Below are 18,674 nucleotides of genomic sequence, written 5' to 3'. Positions count from 1 at the left end.
ACCTGTTTCCTCCAGCATCTTCACAAGGTCCTTTGCTGTTGTTCAGGGATTGATTTGCACTTTTCACACCAAACTACGTTCATCTCTAGGAGACAGAACGCGTCTCCTTCCTGAGCAGTATGACGGCTGCGTGGTCCCATGGTGTTTGTACTTGCGTACTATTGTTTGTACAGATGAACGTGGTACCTTCAGCCGTTTGGAAATTGATCCCAAGGATGAACCTGACTTGTGGAGGTGTACCATTTTTTTTCTGGGATCTTGGCTGAATTTGTTTTTATTTTCCCATGATGTCAAGCAAAGAGGCACTGAGTTTGAAGGTAGGCCTTGAAATACATCCACAGGTACACCTCTAATTCACTCAAATTATGTCAATTAGCCTATCAGAAGCTTTTAAAGCCATGACATCATTTTCTGGAATTTTCCAAGCTGTTTAAAAGGCACAGTCAACTTAGTCTACGTAAACTTCTGACCCACTGGAATTGTGATACAGTGAATTATAAGTGAAATAATCTGTAAACAATTGTTGGAAAAATGACTTGTGTCATGCACAAAGTAGATGTCCTAACCGACTTGCCAAAACTGTAGTTTGTTAACAAGAAATTTGTGGAGTGGTCAAAAAACGAGTTTTACTGACTCCAACCTAAGTGTATGTAAACTTCCCACTTCAACTGTATATTAGGGCAAAACATGGCAAACGTTTTGAGACAGAAAAATGAGAAAATCTATCATTACTTGTTGGACAAGTTCCGGTATCCCTCCCTCTTTCTGTCTTTTTTTTTTCTTTCCTTTGGTGCCTAATTAATCTGATCCTGAGTAATGAACAAAACCCTTTTGATGTTCTGTCTGTGTTCCAGCCCATGGCTGTGGAAGTTTTCTCAGGAGATGGGAGAAACTACCTGCTGGCCTTCCAGAAAGGAGTCCGCAACAAGGTCTACCAGAGGTTCCTAGCCGTGGTTCCCTCTCTGGCTGACAGCTCAGAGTCCGTCTCAGGACAAAGGCCCAACACCAGCGTAGAGCAGGGGTACCGTCTACCTTTCTGTAGATTCTATGTGATAAACATCTATCTTTTCATATTTTGTTAAATCTGTTGTGTATTTGGTTATGTGTTAAGTTGTCCTATAGTTGCATGAATGTCCTCTATTGCTTTTATAAATCCTTCTATAATGTTTCCCATCAGGTCTGGGCTACTCAGCACTCTGGTAGGAGAGAAATCTGTCACCCAAAGATGGGAGGTAAGTCTGTTTTTACCAGTGCTATTACTGTACGATCTCCTACCTGAGGACAGTGTTAGCAGCAGGTCTGACAGCAGTGTGTCCTCTGTGTTCCCTTCCATTGCATGGTGAGATCAGTGACTATAGTGTCCTCTCTGTGTCTCTGTAGCATGGTGAGATCAGTAACTATAGTGTCCTCTCTGTAGCATGGTGAGATCAGTAACTATAGTGTCCTCTCTGTATCGTGGTGAGATCAGTAACTATAGTGTCCTCTCTGTAGTGTGGTGAGATCAGTAACTATAGTGTCCTCTCTGTATCGTGGTGAGATCAGTGACTATAGTGTCCTCTCTGTAGCATGGTGAGATCAGTAACTATAGTGTCCTCTCTGTAGCATGGTGAGATCAGTAACTATAGTGTCCTGTCTGTATCGTGGTGAGATCAGTGACTATAGTGTCCTCTCTGTAGCGTGGTGAGATCAGTGACTATAGTGTCCTCTCTGTGTTTCTGTAGCGTGGTGAGATCAGTAACTATAGTGTCCTCTCTGAAGCGTGGTGAAATCAGTGACTATAGTGTCCTCTCTGTAGCGTGGTGAGATCAGTAACTATAGTGTCCTCTCTGTCTCTGTAGCGTGGTGAGATCAGTGACTATAGTGTCCTCTCTGTGTCTCTGTAGCGTGGTGAGATCAGTAACTATAGTGTCCTCTCTGTGTCTCTGTAGCGTGGTGAGATCAGTAACTATAGTGTCCTCTCTGTAGCATGGTGAGATCAGTGACTATAGTGTCCTCTCTGTAGCATGGTGAGATCAGTAACTATAGTTTCCTCTCTGTGTCTCTGTAGCGTGGTGAGATCAGTGACTATAGTGTCCTCTCTGTAGCATGGTGAGATCAGTAACTATTGTGTCCTCTCTGTGTCTCTGTAGCATGGTGAGATCAGTAACTATAGTGTCCTCTTTGTGTCTCTGCACCGAGGTGAGATCAGTGACTATAGTGTCCTCTCTGTAGCGTGGTGAGATCAGTACCTATAGTGTCCTCTCTGTAGCGTGGTGAGATCAGTGACTATAGTGTCCTCTCTGTAGCGTGGTGAGATCAGTAACTATAGTGTCCTCTCTGTAGCATGGTGAGATCAGTGACTATAGTGTCCTCTCTGTAGCGTGGTGAGATCAGTGACTATAGTGTCCTCTCTGTAGCGTGGTGAGATCAGTGACTTTAGTGTCCTCTCTGTAGCATGGTGAGATCAGTAACTATAGTGTCCTCTCTGTAGTGTGGTGAGATCAGTGACTATAGTGCCCTCTCTGTGTCTCTGCACCGAGGTGAGATCAGTGACTATAGTGTCCTCTCTGTAGTGTGGTGAGATCAGTGACTATAGTGTCCTCTCTGTAGCATGGTGAGATCAGTGACTATAGTGTCCTCTCTGTGTCTCTGTAGTGTGGTTAGATCAGTAACTATAGTGTCCTCTCTGTGTCTCTGTAGTGTGGTGAGATCAGTAACTATAGTGTCCTCTCTGTAGTTTGGTGAGATCAGTGACTATAGTGTCCTCTCTGTAGCGTAGTGAGATCAGTGACTATAGTGTCCTCTCTGTGTCTCTGTAGCGTGGTGAGATCAGTGACTATAGTGTCCTCTCTGTAGCGTGGTGAGATCAGTGACTATAGTGTCCTCTCTGTGTCTCTGTAGCGTGGTGAGATCAGTGACTATAGTGTCCTCTCTGTAGCGTGGTGAGATCAGTAACTATAGTGTCATCTCTGTAGCGTGGTGAGATCAGTAACTATAGTGTCCTCTCTGTAGCATGGTGAGATCAGTGACTATAGTGTACTCTCTGTAGCGTGGTGAGATCAGTAACTATAGTGTCCTCTCTGTGTCTCTGTAGCATGGTGAGATCAGTAACTATAGTGTCCTCTCTGTAGCGTGGTGAGATCAGTAACTATAGTGTCCTCTCTGTGTCTCTGTAGTGTGGTGAGATCAGTAACTATAGTGTCCTCTCTGTAGTTTGGTGAAATCAGTGACTATAGTGTCCTCTCTGTAGCGTAGTGAGATCAGTGACTATAGTGTCCTCTCTGTGTCTCTGTAGCGTGGTGAGATCAGTGACTATAGTGTCCTCTCTGTAGCGTGGTGAGATCAGTGACTATAGTGTCCTCTCTGTGTCTCTGTAGCGTGGTGAGATCAGTGACTATAGTGTCCTCTCTGTAGCGTGGTGAGATCAGTAACTATAGTGTCGCCTCTGTAGCGTGGTGAGATCAGTAACTATAGTGTCCTCTCTGTAGCATGGTGAGATCAGTAACTATAGTGTCCTCTCTGTAGCGTGGTGAGATCAGTAACTATAGTGTCCTCTCTGTGTCTCTGTAGCGTGGAGAGATCAGTGACTATAGTGTCCTCTCTGTAGCATGGTGAGATCAGTAACTATAGTGTCCTCTCTGTGTCTCTGTAGCGTGGAGAGATCAGTGACTATAGTGTCCTCTCTGTAGCATGGTGAGATCAGTAACTATTGTGTCCTCTCTGTAGCGTGGTGAGATCAGTGAATATAGTGTCCTCTCTGTAGCATGGTGAGATCAGTGACTTTAGTGTCCTCTCTGTTGATGAGATCAGTAACTATAGTGTCCTCTCTGTAGCATGGTGAGATCAGTGACTATAGTGTCCTCTCTGTGTCTCTGTAGCATGGTGAGATCAGTGACTTTAGTGTCCTCTCTGTGTCTCTGTAGCGTGGTGAGATCAGTAACTATAGTGTCCTCTCTGTTGATGAGATCTGTAACTATAGTGTCCTCTCTGTAGCGTGGTGAGATCAGTAACTATAGTGTCCTCTCTGTGTCTCTGTAGCGTGGTGAGATCAGTAACTATAGTGTCGCCTCTGTAGCGTGGTGAGATCAGTAACTATAGTGTCCTCTCTGTAGCATGGTGAGATCAGTAACTATAGTGTCCTCTCTGTAGCGTGGTGAGATCAGTAACTATAGTGTCCTCTCTGTGTCTCTGTAGCGTGGAGAGATCAGTGACTATAGTGTCCTCTCTGTAGCATGGTGAGATCAGTAACTATAGTGTCCTCTCTGTGTCTCTGTAGCGTGGAGAGATCAGTGACTATAGTGTCCTCTCTGTAGCATGGTGAGATCAGTAACTATTGTGTCCTCTCTGTAGCGTGGTGAGATCAGTGAATATAGTGTCCTCTCTGTAGCATGGTGAGATCAGTGACTTTAGTGTCCTCTCTGTTGATGAGATCAGTAACTATAGTGTCCTCTCTGTAGCATGGTGAGATCAGTGACTATAGTGTCCTCTCTGTGTCTCTGTAGCATGGTGAGATCAGTGACTTTAGTGTCCTCTCTGTGTCTCTGTAGCGTGGTGAGATCAGTAACTATAGTGTCCTCTCTGTTGATGAGATCTGTAACTATAGTGTCCTCTCTGTAGCGTGGTGAGATCAGTAACTATAGTGTCCTCTCTGTGTCTCTGTAGCGTGGTGAGATCAGTAACTATAGTGTCCTCTCTGTAGCGTGGTGAGATCAGTGACTATAGTGTCCTCTCTGTAGCATGGTGAGATCAGTGACTATAGTGTCCTCTCTGTGTCTCTGTAGTGTGGTTAGATCAGTAACTATAGTGTCCTCTCTGTGTCTCTGTAGTGTGGTGAGATCAGTAACTATAGTGTCCTCTCTGTAGTTTGGTGAGATCAGTGACTATAGTGTCCTCTCTGTAGCGTAGTGAGATCAGTGACTATAGTGTCCTCTCTGTGTCTCTGTAGCGTGGTGAGATCAGTGACTATAGTGTCCTCTCTGTAGCGTGGTGAGATCAGTGACTATAGTGTCCTCTCTGTGTCTCTGTAGCGTGGTGAGATCAGTGACTATAGTGTCCTCTCTGTAGCGTGGTGAGATCAGTAACTATAGTGTCATCTCTGTAGCGTGGTGAGATCAGTAACTATAGTGTCCTCTCTGTAGCATGGTGAGATCAGTGACTATAGTGTACTCTCTGTAGCGTGGTGAGATCAGTAACTATAGTGTCCTCTCTGTGTCTCTGTAGCATGGTGAGATCAGTAACTATAGTGTCCTCTCTGTAGCGTGGTGAGATCAGTAACTATAGTGTCCTCTCTGTGTCTCTGTAGTGTGGTGAGATCAGTAACTATAGTGTCCTCTCTGTAGTTTGGTGAAATCAGTGACTATAGTGTCCTCTCTGTAGCGTAGTGAGATCAGTGACTATAGTGTCCTCTCTTTGTCTCTGTAGCGTGGTGAGATCAGTGACTATAGTGTCCTCTCTGTAGCGTGGTGAGATCAGTGACTATAGTGTCCTCTCTGTGTCTCTGTAGCGTGGTGAGATCAGTGACTATAGTGTCCTCTCTGTAGCGTGGTGAGATCAGTAACTATAGTGTCGCCTCTGTAGCGTGGTGAGATCAGTAACTATAGTGTCCTCTCTGTAGCATGGTGAGATCAGTAACTATAGTGTCCTCTCTGTAGCGTGGTGAGATCAGTAACTATAGTGTCCTCTCTGTGTCTCTGTAGCGTGGAGAGATCAGTGACTATAGTGTCCTCTCTGTAGCATGGTGAGATCAGTAACTATAGTGTCCTCTCTGTGTCTCTGTAGCGTGGAGAGATCAGTGACTATAGTGTCCTCTCTGTAGCATGGTGAGATCAGTAACTATTGTGTCCTCTCTGTAGCGTGGTGAGATCAGTGAATATAGTGTCCTCTCTGTAGCATGGTGAGATCAGTGACTTTAGTGTCCTCTCTGTTGATGAGATCAGTAACTATAGTGTCCTCTCTGTAGCATGGTGAGATCAGTGACTATAGTGTCCTCTCTGTGTCTCTGTAGCATGGTGAGATCAGTGACTTTAGTGTCCTCTCTGTGTCTCTGTAGCGTGGTGAGATCAGTAACTATAGTGTCCTCTCTGTTGATGAGATCTGTAACTATAGTGTCCTCTCTGTAGCGTGGTGAGATCAGTAACTATAGTGTCCTCTCTGTGTCTCTGTAGCGTGGTGAGATCAGTAACTATAGTGTCGCCTCTGTAGCGTGGTGAGATCAGTAACTATAGTGTCCTCTCTGTAGCGTGGTGAGATCAGTAACTATAGTGTCCTCTCTGTGTCTCTGTAGCGTGGAGAGATCAGTGACTATAGTGTCCTCTCTGTAGCATGGTGAGATCAGTAACTATAGTGTCCTCTCTGTGTCTCTGTAGCGTGGAGAGATCAGTGACTATAGTGTCCTCTCTGTAGCATGGTGAGATCAGTAACTATTGTGTCCTCTCTGTAGCGTGGTGAGATCAGTGAATATAGTGTCCTCTCTGTAGCATGGTGAGATCAGTGACTTTAGTGTCCTCTCTGTTGATGAGATCAGTAACTATAGTGTCCTCTCTGTAGCATGGTGAGATCAGTGACTATAGTGTCCTCTCTGTGTCTCTGTAGCATGGTGAGATCAGTGACTTTAGTGTCCTCTCTGTGTCTCTGTAGCGTGGTGAGATCAGTAACTATAGTGTCCTCTCTGTTGATGAGATCTGTAACTATAGTGTCCTCTCTGTAGCGTGGTGAGATCAGTAACTATAGTGTCCTCTCTGTGTCTCTGTAGCGTGGTGAGATCAGTAACTATAGTGTCCTCTCTGTAGCGTGGTGAGATCAGTGACTATAGTGTCCTCTCTGTGTCTCTGTAGCATGGTGAGATCAGTAACTATAGTGTCCTCTCTGTAGCATGGTGAGATCAGTGACTATAGTGTCCTCTCTGTGTCTCTGTAGCGTGGTGAGATCAGTGACTATAGTGTCCTCTCTAGCTTGGTGAGATCAGTGACTATACTGTCCTCTCTGTAGCGTGGTGAGATCAGTGACTATAGTGTCCTCTCTGTGTCTCTGTTGCATGGTGAGATCAGTGACTATAGTGTCCTCTCTGTAGTATGGTGAGATCAGTAACTATAGTGTCCTCTCTGTAGCATGGTGAGATCAGTGACTATAGTGTCCTCTCTGTATCGTGGTGAGATCAGTAACTATAGTGTCCTCTCTGTGTCTCTGTAGCGTGGTGAGATCAGTAACTATAGTGTCCTCTCTGTGTTTCCGTAGCGTGGTGAGATCAGTAACTTCCAGTATCTGATGCATCTCAACACCCTGGCTGGTCGCTCCTACAACGACCTGATGCAGTACCCTGTCTTCCCCTGGATCCTGGCAGACTACGACTCTGAGGTAACAACAGTTACACTACCCTATATAGACCCTGAGGTAACAACAGTTACACTACCCTATATAGACCCTGAGGTAACAACAGTTACACTACCCTATATAGACCCTGAGGTAACAACAGTTACACTACCCTATATAGACCCTGAGGTAACAACAGTTACACTACCCTATATAGACCCTGAGGTAACAACAGTTACACTACCCTATATAGACCCTGAGGTAACAACAGTTACACTACCCTATATAGACCCTGAGGTAACAACAGTTACACTACCCTATATAGACCCTGAATTTGTTAATCACTATTCAGTATGGAAATGGGATGTAGTGGGAATAAACTGGGCTGGTCTGGTTCCTAGTAAATGTAGTGGGATTAAATTGACCTGGTCTGGTTCCTAGTAAATGTAGTGGGATTAAACTGACCTGGTCTGGTTCCTAGTAAATGTAGTGGGATTAAATTGACCTGGTCTGGTTCCTAGTAAATGTAGTGGGATTAAATTGACCTGGTCTGGTTCCTAGTAAATATAGTGGGATTAAACTGACCTGGTCTGGTTCCTAGTAAATGTAGTGTGATTAAACTGGTCTGGTCTGGTTCCTAGTAAATGTAGTGGGATTAAATTGACCTGGTCTGTTTCCTAGTAAATGTAGTGGGATTAAATTGACCTGGTCTGGTTCCTAGTAAATGTAGTGGGATTAAATTGACCTGGTCTGGTTCCTAGTAAATGTAGTGGGATTAAATTGACCTGGTCTGGTTCCTAGTAAATGTAGTGGGATTAAACTGACCTGGTCTGGTTCCTAGTAAATGTAGTGGGATTAAATTGACCTGGTCTGGTTCCTAGTAAATGTAGTGGGATTAAATTGACCTGGTCTGGTTCCTAGTAAATGTAGTGGGATTAAATTGACCTGGTCTGGTTCCTAGTAAATGTAGTGGGATTAAATTGACCTGGTCTGGTTCCTAGTAAATGTAGTGGGATTAAATTGACCTGGTCTGGTTCCTAGTAAATGTAGTGGGATTAAATTGACCTGGTCTGGTTCCTAGTAAATGTAGTGGGATTAAATTGACCTGGTCTGGTTCCTAGTAAATGTAGTGGGATTAAACTGACCTGGTCTGGTTCCTAGTAAATGTAGTGGGATTAAATTGACCTGGTCTGGTTCCTAGTAAATGTAGTGGGATTAAATTGACCTGGTCTGGTTCCTAGTAAATGTAGTGGGATTAAATTGACCTGGTCTGTTCTGGTTCCTAGTAAATGTAGTGGGATTAAATTGACCTGGTCTGTTCTGGTTCCTAGGAGTTGGACCTAAACAACCCACGGACATTCCGTAACCTGGCTAAACCAATGGGAGCCCAGACAGACGACAGGCTGACCCAGTACAAGAAGAGGTTCAAGGACTGGGAGGACCCTACCAGTAAGACACATTTGACCAATCTGCTTGTGAATTGTAATGTTTAATTATAGGACATTGGGAAATACAGAAAAGGAAATGGACGGTAGATGGACACCGACAAGGCTTGAACCCTATCACATTCCCCAGTGGTCCAGAATCTTATGTACTACCACAATACCAGACCCTGGGACAATAAAATCTTATTGTAAAATCTCTCTCTCTCTCTCTCTCTCTCTCTCTCTCTCTCTCTCTCTCTCTGTCTCTCTCTCTCTCTGTGTCTCTTTCTGTCTCTGTCTCTTTCTGTCTCTCTCTCTCTCTCTCTCTCTCTCTCTCTCTCTCTCTCTGTCTCTGTCTCTCTTTCTCTCTCTCTTTCTCAGGTGAGACCCCAGCATATCACTACGGTACACACTACTCCTCAGCCATGATCGTGGCGTCCTACCTGATCCGCATGGAACCTTTCACTCAGATCTTTCTCAGGCTTCAGGTCAGACGCCACACACACCGTCCCAGACTCCACACACACCGTCCCAGACGCCCCACACACCGTCCCAGACGCCACACACACCGTCCCAGACGCCACACACACCGTCCCAGACTCCACACACACCGTCCCAGACTCCACACACACCGTCCCAGACGCCCCACACACCGTCCCAGACGCCACACACACCACCTGTCTTGTATAGTGGAATGATCTGAAATGTTCAGATGATTCCAAGAGGTCCAAGCACGGAACCTTGAGGAACCCCAAATTTAACTTTGGTATTTTCAGAGGATTCATATGGTAGTTAGCTACAATGCAGCGTGGCCATTTAGTGTGAATGCACAGTGCAGGTTTCTGTATCTGCAGTGGATTTAATTGGCATCCTAGTTTACCGAAAGTTTTTTTTCTCACCGCTTGGTGATAAGGTTAGGGGGTTGTCTGTTTGTCTTTGGGTGTATGATAGTGGCATATTCAGGCTACATCAGAGTTGTTTCCCCCCCCCCCCCCTGATATTAACCAGAGACCGTAAACAGCCTGTGTTGAGTGTGGTTTGAATACCAATTATGACCTTTCCTCTCCGTGAGATGTGTGTTGGTGGAGACGATGCCTGAAGTATGTGTCATGTTGCTAACGTGTGTACGTGTGTTTTGCCTCTGTGGGTCTGTCTGTGTGTGTGTGTGTGTGTGTGTGTGTGTGTGTGTGTGTGTGTGTGTGTGTGTGTGTGTGTGTGTGTGTGTGTGTGTGTGTGTGTGTGTGTGTGTGTGTGTGTGTGTGTGTGTGTGTGTGTGTGTGTGTGTGTGTGTGTGTGCCTGCTGGCTTGCCTGTGGTCCTTCTCCCCCTCTACAGGGAGGTCACTTTGACCTGGCTGACAGGATGTTCCACAGTGTGCGTGAGGCCTGGCTCTCTGCCTCCAAACACAACATGGCTGACGTCAAGGAGCTCATCCCTGAGTTCTTTTACCTGCCAGAGTTCATGCTCAACTCTAACAACTTTGACCTAGGTACGTCTGTCTGCCTGCCTGTCTGTCTGTCTCTCCTCTCTCTCAACTAACAACTTTGACCTCTGTCTGTCTGTCTGTCTGTCTGTCTGTCTGTCTGTCTGTCTGTCTGTCTGTCTGTCTGTCTGTCTGTCTGTCTGTCTGTCTGTCTGTCTGTCTGTCTGTCTGTCTGTCTGTCTGTCTGTCTGTCTGTCTGTCTGTCCTCTCAACTAACAACTTTGGCCTACTGTTGGTATACAGTGCATTCAGAAAGTATTCAGACCCCTTGACTTTTTCCACATTTTGTTACGTTACAGCATCATTCCAAAATGGATTAAATGTTTTTTTCCCCCTCATCAATCTACACACAATACCCCATAATGACATCACAATACCCCATAATGACAAAGCAAAAACAGGTTTTTAGAAAATGTTGCACATTTCTTAAAAATGACATTTACGTAAGTATTCAGACCCTTTACTCAGTACTTTGTTGAAGCACCTTCGGCAGCGATTACAGTCTTGAGTCTTCTTGGGTATGACGCTACAAGCTCGGCACACCTGTATTTGGGGAGTTTCTCCCATTCCTCTCTGCAGATCCTCTCAAGCTCTGTCAGGTTGGATGGGGAGCGTTGCTGCACAGCTATTTTCAGGTCTCTCCAGAGATGTTCGATGGGGTTCAAATCCGGGATCTGGCTGGGCCACTCAAGGACATTCAGACTTGTTCCGAAGCCACTCCTGCATTGTCTTGGCTGTGTGCTTAGGGTCGTGGTCCTGTTGGAAGGTGAACCTTCGCCCCAGTCTGAAGTCCTGAGCGCTCTGGAGCAGGTTTTCATCAAGGATCTTTGCTCCGTTCATCTTTCCCTCGATCTTTCCAATCAAGTTGTGGAAACATCTCAAGGATGATCAATGGAAACAGGATGCACCTGAGCTCAATTTTGAGTCTCATAGCAAAGGCTCTGAAAACTTACAGTTGAAGTTGAAAGTTTACATACACTTAGGTTGGAGTCATTAAAACTCGTTTTTCAACCACTCCACAAATTTCTTGTTAACAAACTATAGTTTTGGCAAGTCGGTTAGGACATCTACTTTGTGCATGACACAAGTAATATTTCCAACAATTGTTTACAGACAGATTATTTCACTTATAATTCACTGTATCACAATTCCAGTGGGTCAGAAGTTTACATACACTAAGTTGACTGTGCCTTTAAACAGCTTGGAACATTTCAGAAAATGATGTCATGGCTTTAAAAGGTTTTGATAGGCTAATTGACATCATTTGAGTCAATTGGAGGTGTAGTTGTGGATGTATTTCAAGGCCTACCTTCAAACTCAGTGCCTCTTTGCATGACTCATGGGAAAATCAAAAGAAATCAGCCAAGACCTCAGAAAAACAATTGTAGACCTCCACAAGTCTGGTTCAGCAATTTCCATACGCCTGATGGTACCACGTTCATCTGTACAAACAATAGTACGCAAGTATAAACACCATGGGACCACTCTGCCGTCATACTGCTCAGGAAGGAGACGCGTTCTGTCTCCTAAAGATGAACGTAGTTTGGTGCGAAAAGTGCAAATCAATCCCAGAACAACAGCAAAGGACCTTGTGAAGATGCTGGAGGAAACGGGTACAAAAGTATCTATATCCACAGTAAAACGAGTCCTATATCGACATAACCTGAAAGGCCGCTCAGCAAGGAAGAAGCCACTGCTCCAAATTCGCCATAAAAAAGCCAGACTACGGTTTGCAACTGCACATGGGGACAAAGATCGTACTTTTTGGAGAAATGTCCTCTGGTCTGATGAAACAAAAATAGAACTGTTTGGCCATAATGACCGTCGTTATGTTTGGAGGAAAAAAGGGGGAGGCTTGCAAACCGAAGAACACCATCCCAACCGTGAAGCACGGGGGTGGCATTATCATGTTGTGGGGGTGCTTTGCTGCGGGAGGGACTGGTGCACTTTACAAAATAAATGGCAGCATGAGGTAGGAAAATTATGTGGATATATTAAAGCAACATCTCAAGACATCAGTCAGGAAGTTAAAGTTTGGTTGCAAATGGGTCTTCCAAATGGACAATGACCCCAAGCATACTTCCAAAGTTGTGGCAAAATGGCTTAAGGACAAAAAAGTCAAGGTATTGGAGTGGCCATCACAAAGCCCTGACCTCAATCCTATAGAAAATGTGTGGGCAGAACTGAAAAAGCGTGTGCGAGCATGGAGGCATGCAAACCTGACTCAGTTACACCAGCTCTGTCAGGAGGAATGGGCCAAAATTCACCCAACTTATTGTGGGAAGCTTGTGGAAGGCTATCCAAAACGTTAGACCCAAGTTAAACAATTTAAAGGCAATACTACCAAATACTAATTGAGTGTATGTAAACTTCTGACCCCCTGGGAATGTGATGAAAGAAATTAAAGCCGAAATATATCATTCTCTCTACTATTATTCTGACATTTCACATTCTTAATATAACGTGGTGATCAATCATAACTGACCTAAGACAGGAAATTTATACAAGAATTAAATGTCAGGAATTGTGAAAAACTGAGTTTAAATGTATTTGGCTAAGGTGTATGTAAACTTCTGACTTCAACTGTGTGTAATTAAGGTATTTCTGTTTTTTGTTTTGAATAAATTTGCAAACATTTCTAAAAATCTGTTTTCGCTTTGTCATTATGGGGTATTCCGTGTAGATTGATGAAAAAATGGATTTAATCCATTTTAGAATAAGGCTGTAACATAACAAAATGTGGAAAATGTCATGGAGTCTGAATACTTTGCACTGTACGTCAGTCAGTCTGTCTCCTCTCTCTCAACTCCATCAACTCTGACCTAGATACACCAGGACTCTAGCTCTGTTCTCTGCTATCTCTTTGTCAACTCTGACCTAGATACACCAGGACTCTAGCACTGTTCTCTGCTATCTCTCTCTCAACTCTGACCTAGGTACATCAGGACTCTAGTTCTGGTCTCTGCTATCTCTCTCTAACTCTGACCTAGGTACATCAGGACTCTAGTTCTGGTCTCTGCTATCTCTCTCTAACTCTGACCTAGGTACATCAGGACTCTAGTTCTGGTCTCTGCTATCTCTCTCAACTCTGACCTAGGTACATCAGGACTCTAGTTCTGGTCTCTGCTATCTCTCTCTAACTCTGACCTAGGTACATCAGGACTCTAGTTCTGGTCTCTGCTATCTCTCTCAACTCTGACCTAGGTACACCAGGACTCTAGTTCTGGTCTCTGCTATCTCTCTTTAAACTCTGACCTCGGTACACCAGGACTCTAGTTCTGTTCTCTGCTATCTCTCTTGTTTTTGTTTCTCTTTCTGTATGTCTCTTTCTGTTTCTCCTCCTCTCTCTAGGTACATCAGGACTCTAGCTCTGGTCTCTTTCTGTTTCTCTGTCTCCTCTCTCTAGGTACATCAGGACTCTAGCTCTGGTCTCTTTCTGTTTCTCTGTCTCCTCTCTCTAGGTACCTCAGGACTCTAGCTCTGGTCTCTTTCTGTTTCTCTGTCTCCTCTCTCTAGGTACATCAGGATTCTAGCTCTGGTCTCTTTCTGTTTCTCCTTCTCCTCTCTCTAGGTACTTCAGGATTATAGCTCTGGTCTCTTTCTGTTTCTCTGTCTCCTCTCTCTAGGTACTTCAGGATTCTAGCTCTGGTCTCTTTCTGTTTCTCCTTCTCCTCTCTCTAGGTACTTCAGGATTATAGCTCTGGTCTCTTTCTGTTTCTACGTCTCCTCTCTCTAGGTACTTCAGGATTATAGCTCTGGTCTCTTTCTGTTTCTCTGTCTCCTCTCTCTAGGTACATCAGGATTCTAGCTGTGGTCTCTTTCTGTTTCTCCTTCTCCTCTCTCTAGGTACTTCAGGATTATAGCTCTGGTCTCTTTCTGTTTCTCTGTCTCCTCTCTCTAGGTACATCAGGATTATAGCTCTGGTCTCTTTCTGTTTCTCTGTCTCCTCTCTCTAGGTACTTCAGGATTATAGCTCTGGTCTCTTTCTGTTTCTCCGTCTCCTTTCTCTAGGTACTTCAGGATTCTAGCTCTGGTCTCTTTCTGTTTCTACGTCTCCTCTCTCTAGGTACATCAGGATTCTAGCTGTGGTCTCTTTCTGTTTCTCCGTCTCCTCTCTCGTAATGGATCTTGCTAACACTGTAATAGTAACACGTTTAGAAAATGGTAAATAAGAGTTGCCTTGATGTGTGGTGTGGTTGATGTTTTAACAGGTGCCAAACAGAACGGTATTCGACTAGGAGACGTCCTTCTGCCTCCATGGGCCAAGGGAGACCCCCGGGAGTTCATCAGAGTCCATCGACAGGTGGGTAACAATCTACTGTATAGGTGTGTCTCTGGAGGTAAGACAACTATGTTGTACAGTATACGCCAACATAGTCTGACAATGCCATCCCTCCAAGTCTGAGGAAACCTGGAAATGTAGGCTTAGCTCCAACCTACTGTGCGTACGTGTGTCCGTCTCTAGGCTCTGGAGTGTGACTATGTATCGTCTCACCTCCATGAGTGGATCGACCTGATCTTTGGCTTCAAGCAGCAGGGTCCTCCGGCGGTGGAAGCGGTCAACGTGTTCCACCACCTGTTCTACGAGGGCCAGGTGGACATCTACAACATCAACGACCCCCTCAAGGAGACCGCCACCATCGGGTTCATCAACAACTTCGGACAAATCCCCAAACAGGTATCATATTAACATATAGCAATATACCAATATAAGACAGGTATCATATTAACATATAGCAATATACCAATATAAGACAAATATCATATTAACATATAGCAATATACCAATATAAGACAAATATCATATTAACATATAGCAATATACCAATATAAGACAAATATCATATTAACATATAGCAATATACCAATATAAGACAAATATCATATTAACATATAGCAATATACCAATATAAGACAAATATCATATTAATATATAACAATATACCAATATAAGACAAATATCATATGAATATATAACAATATACCAATATAAGACAGGTATCATATTAATATATAACAATATACCAATATAAGACAGGTATTATATTAACATATAACAATATACCAATATAAGACAGGTATCATATTAATATATAACAATATACCAATATAAGACAGGTATTATATTAACATATAACAATATACCAATATAAGACAGGTATCATATTAATATATAACAATATACCAATATAAGACAGGTATCATATTAATATATAACAATATACCAATATAAGACAGGTATTATATTAACATATAACAATATACCAATATAAGAAGGTATTATATTAACATATAACAATATACGATTGGTACTGACTTAGAGGTCGACCGATTGGTACTGATTTAGAGGTCGACCGATTGGTACTGCTTTAGAGGTCAACCGATTGGTACTGATTTAGAGGTCGACCGATTGGTACTGCTTTAGAGGTCGACCGATTGGTACTGATTTAGAGGTCGACCGATTGGTACTGCTTTAGAGGTCGACCGATTGGTACTGCTTTAGAGGTCGACCGATTGGTACTGCTTTAGAGGTCGACCGATTGGTACTGCTTTAGAGGTCGACCGATTGGTACTGATTAGAGGTCGACCGATTGGTATTGATTTAGAGGTCGACCGATTGGTACTGCTTTAGAGGTCGACCGATTGGTACTGCTTTAGAGGTCGACCGATTGGTACTGATTAGAGGTCGACCGATTGGTATTGATTTAGAGGTCGACCGATTGGTACTGATGCTTCACAAAGAATGTATTCAACAGAGGAAGTGAGTTATTTTCAATTGAATGAATCTGATCTCAACTCATGTTTTTTTATCTGTCTCTTCCTAGTTGTTTAAGAAGCCCCACCCTCCAAAACGAGTACGTAGCAAGTCTAACGGGGAGATGGCGGGGGGCATGCCCGTCTCTCTCTCCTCAACCACCGACAAGATCTTCTTCCATCACCTGGACAACCTCAGACCCTCACTAGCCCCCGTCAAAGGTAGGAAAGGCCTGCACAGGTACAAACACATATACATATATATATGCACACACACACACACACACACACACACACACACACACACACACACACACACATATATATATATATATATATATATATATATATATATATATATATATACTCACACACATATACGCACGCACACACACACACATACATATACGCACACACACACACACATACATATACACACACATACACATATATATACTGTGTATGTGTATACACAGTGGGGGGGAAAAGTATTTGATCCCCTGCTGATTTTGTACGTTTGCCCACTGACAAAGAAAGGATCAGTCTATAATTTTAATGGTAGGTTTATTTGAACAGTGAGAGACAGAATAACAACAAAAAAATCCAGAAAAACGCACGTCAAAAATGTTATAAAATGATTTGCATTTTAATGAGGGAAATAAGTATTTGAACCCCTCTCAATTAGAAAGATTTCTGGCTCCCAGGTGTCTTTTATACAGGTAACGAGCTGAGATTAGGAGCACACTCTTAAAGGGAGTGCTCCTAACCGCAGCTTGTTACCTGTATAAAAGACACCTGTCCACAGAAGCAATCAATCAATCAGATTCCAAACTCTCCACCATGGCCAAGACCAAAGAGCTCTCCAAGGATGTCAGGGACAAGATTGTAGACCTACACAAGGCTGGAATGGGCTACAAGACCATCGCCAAGCAGCTTGGTGAGAAGGTGACAACAGTTGGTGCGATTATTCGCAAATGGAAGAAACACAAAAGAACTGTCAATATCCCTCGGCCTGGGAATCCATGCAAGATCTCACCTCGTGGAGTTGCAATGATCATGAGAACGGTGAGGAATCAGCCCAGAACTACATGGGAGGATCTTGTCAATGATCTCAAGGCAGCTGGGACCATAGTCACCAAGAAAACAATTGGTAACACTACGCCGTGAAGGACTGAAATCCTGCAGCGCCCGCAAGGTCCCCCTGCTCAAGAATACATATACAGGCCCGTCTGAAGTTTGCCAATGAACATCTGAATGACTCAGAGGACAACTGGTGAAAGTGTTGTGGTCAGATGAGACCAAAATGGAGCTCTTTGACATCAACTCAACTCGCCGTGTTTGGAGGAGGAGGAATACTGCCTATGACCCCAAGAACACCATCTCCACCGTCAAACATGGAGGTGGAAACATTATGCTTTGGGGGTGTTTTTCTGCTAAGAGGACAGGACAACTTCACCGCATCAAAGGGACGATGGACGGGGCCATGTACCGTCAAATCTTGGGTGAGAACCTCCTTCCCTCAGCCAGGGCATTGAAAATGGGTCGTGGATGGGTATTCCAGCATGACAATGACCCAAAACACACGGCCAAGGCATCAAAGGAGTGGCTCAAGAAGAAGCACATTAAGGTCCTGGAGTGGCATAGCCAGTCTCCAGACCTTAATCCCATAGAAAATCTGTGGAGGGAGCTGAAGGTTCAAGTTGCCAAACGTCAGCCTCGAAACCTTGATGACTTGGAGAAGATCTGCAAAGAGGAGTGGGACAAAATCCCTCCTGAGATGTGTGCAAACCTGGTGGCCAACTACAAGAAACGTCTGACCTCTGTGATTGCCAACAAGGGTTTTGCCACCAAGTACAAAGTCATGTTTTGCAGAGCGGTCAAATACTTATTTCCCTCATTAAAATGCAAATCATTTTATAACATTTTTGACATGCGTTTTTCTGGATTTTTTTGTTGTTATTCTGTCTCTCACTGTTCAAATAAATCTACTATTAAAATTATAGACTGATCATTTCTTTGTCAGTGGGCAAATGTACAAAATCAGCAGGGGATCAAATACTTTTTCCCCCCACTGTATATATATATATATATATACACACACACACACACACACACAGCTGATACAGAGCATTATTTGGCCAGCTGCTTTGTGTGTGTGTGTATATATATATATATATATATATCTACACTGGGGAGAACAAGTATTTGATACACTGCCGATTTTGCAGGTTTTCCTACTTACAAAGCATGTAGAGGTCTGTAATTTTTACCATAGGTACACTTCAACTGTGAGAGACAGAATCTAAAACAAAAATCCAGAAAATCACATTGTATGATTTTTAAGTAATTAATTTGCATTTTATTGCATGACATAAGTATTTGATCACCTACCAACCAGTAAGAATTCCGGCTCTCACAGACCTGTTCGTTTTTCTTTAAGAAGCCCTCCTGTTCTCCACTCATTACCTGTATTAACTGCACCTGTTTGAACTCGTTACCTGTATAAAAGACACCTGTCCACACACTCAATCAAACAGACTCCAACCTCTCCACAATGGCCAAGACCAGAGAGCTGTGTAAGGACATCAGGGATAAAATTGTAGACCTGCACAAGGCTGGGATGGGCTACAGGACAATAGGCAAGCAGCTTGGTGAGAAGGCAACAACTGTTGGCGCAATTATTAGAAAATGGAAGAAGTTCAAGATGACGGTCAATCACCCTCGGTC

The 18,674-nt window shown here is 43.7% G+C and overlaps 1 protein-coding gene across 5 annotated transcripts in view; it reads left to right on the top strand.

The window, feature by feature from the left end:
- Positions 1-18,674, top strand: part of LOC106570917 (WD repeat and FYVE domain-containing protein 3) — a 326,816-nt gene that overhangs the window by 277,341 nt on the left and 30,801 nt on the right. For all 5 annotated transcript variants that reach the window (XM_045695421.1, XM_045695420.1, XM_045695419.1 and 2 more), the window contains 9 exons: positions 855-1,021; positions 1,178-1,232; positions 7,213-7,332; positions 8,619-8,736; positions 9,093-9,199; positions 10,046-10,199; positions 14,405-14,496; positions 14,659-14,871; positions 16,019-16,169. In XM_045695421.1, coding sequence (XP_045551377.1) covers positions 855-1,021; positions 1,178-1,232; positions 7,213-7,332; positions 8,619-8,736; positions 9,093-9,199; positions 10,046-10,199; positions 14,405-14,496; positions 14,659-14,871; positions 16,019-16,169 — 1,177 coding nt within the window. The remainder of the gene's footprint in view (positions 1-854; positions 1,022-1,177; positions 1,233-7,212; positions 7,333-8,618; positions 8,737-9,092; positions 9,200-10,045; positions 10,200-14,404; positions 14,497-14,658; positions 14,872-16,018; positions 16,170-18,674) is intronic.

Source organism: Salmo salar, chromosome ssa15 (genome assembly GCF_905237065.1).
Source record: "Salmo salar chromosome ssa15, Ssal_v3.1, whole genome shotgun sequence".
NCBI lineage: Eukaryota > Metazoa > Chordata > Actinopteri > Salmoniformes > Salmonidae > Salmo > Salmo salar.
This window is presented reverse-complemented; position numbering and strand designations above follow the sequence as displayed.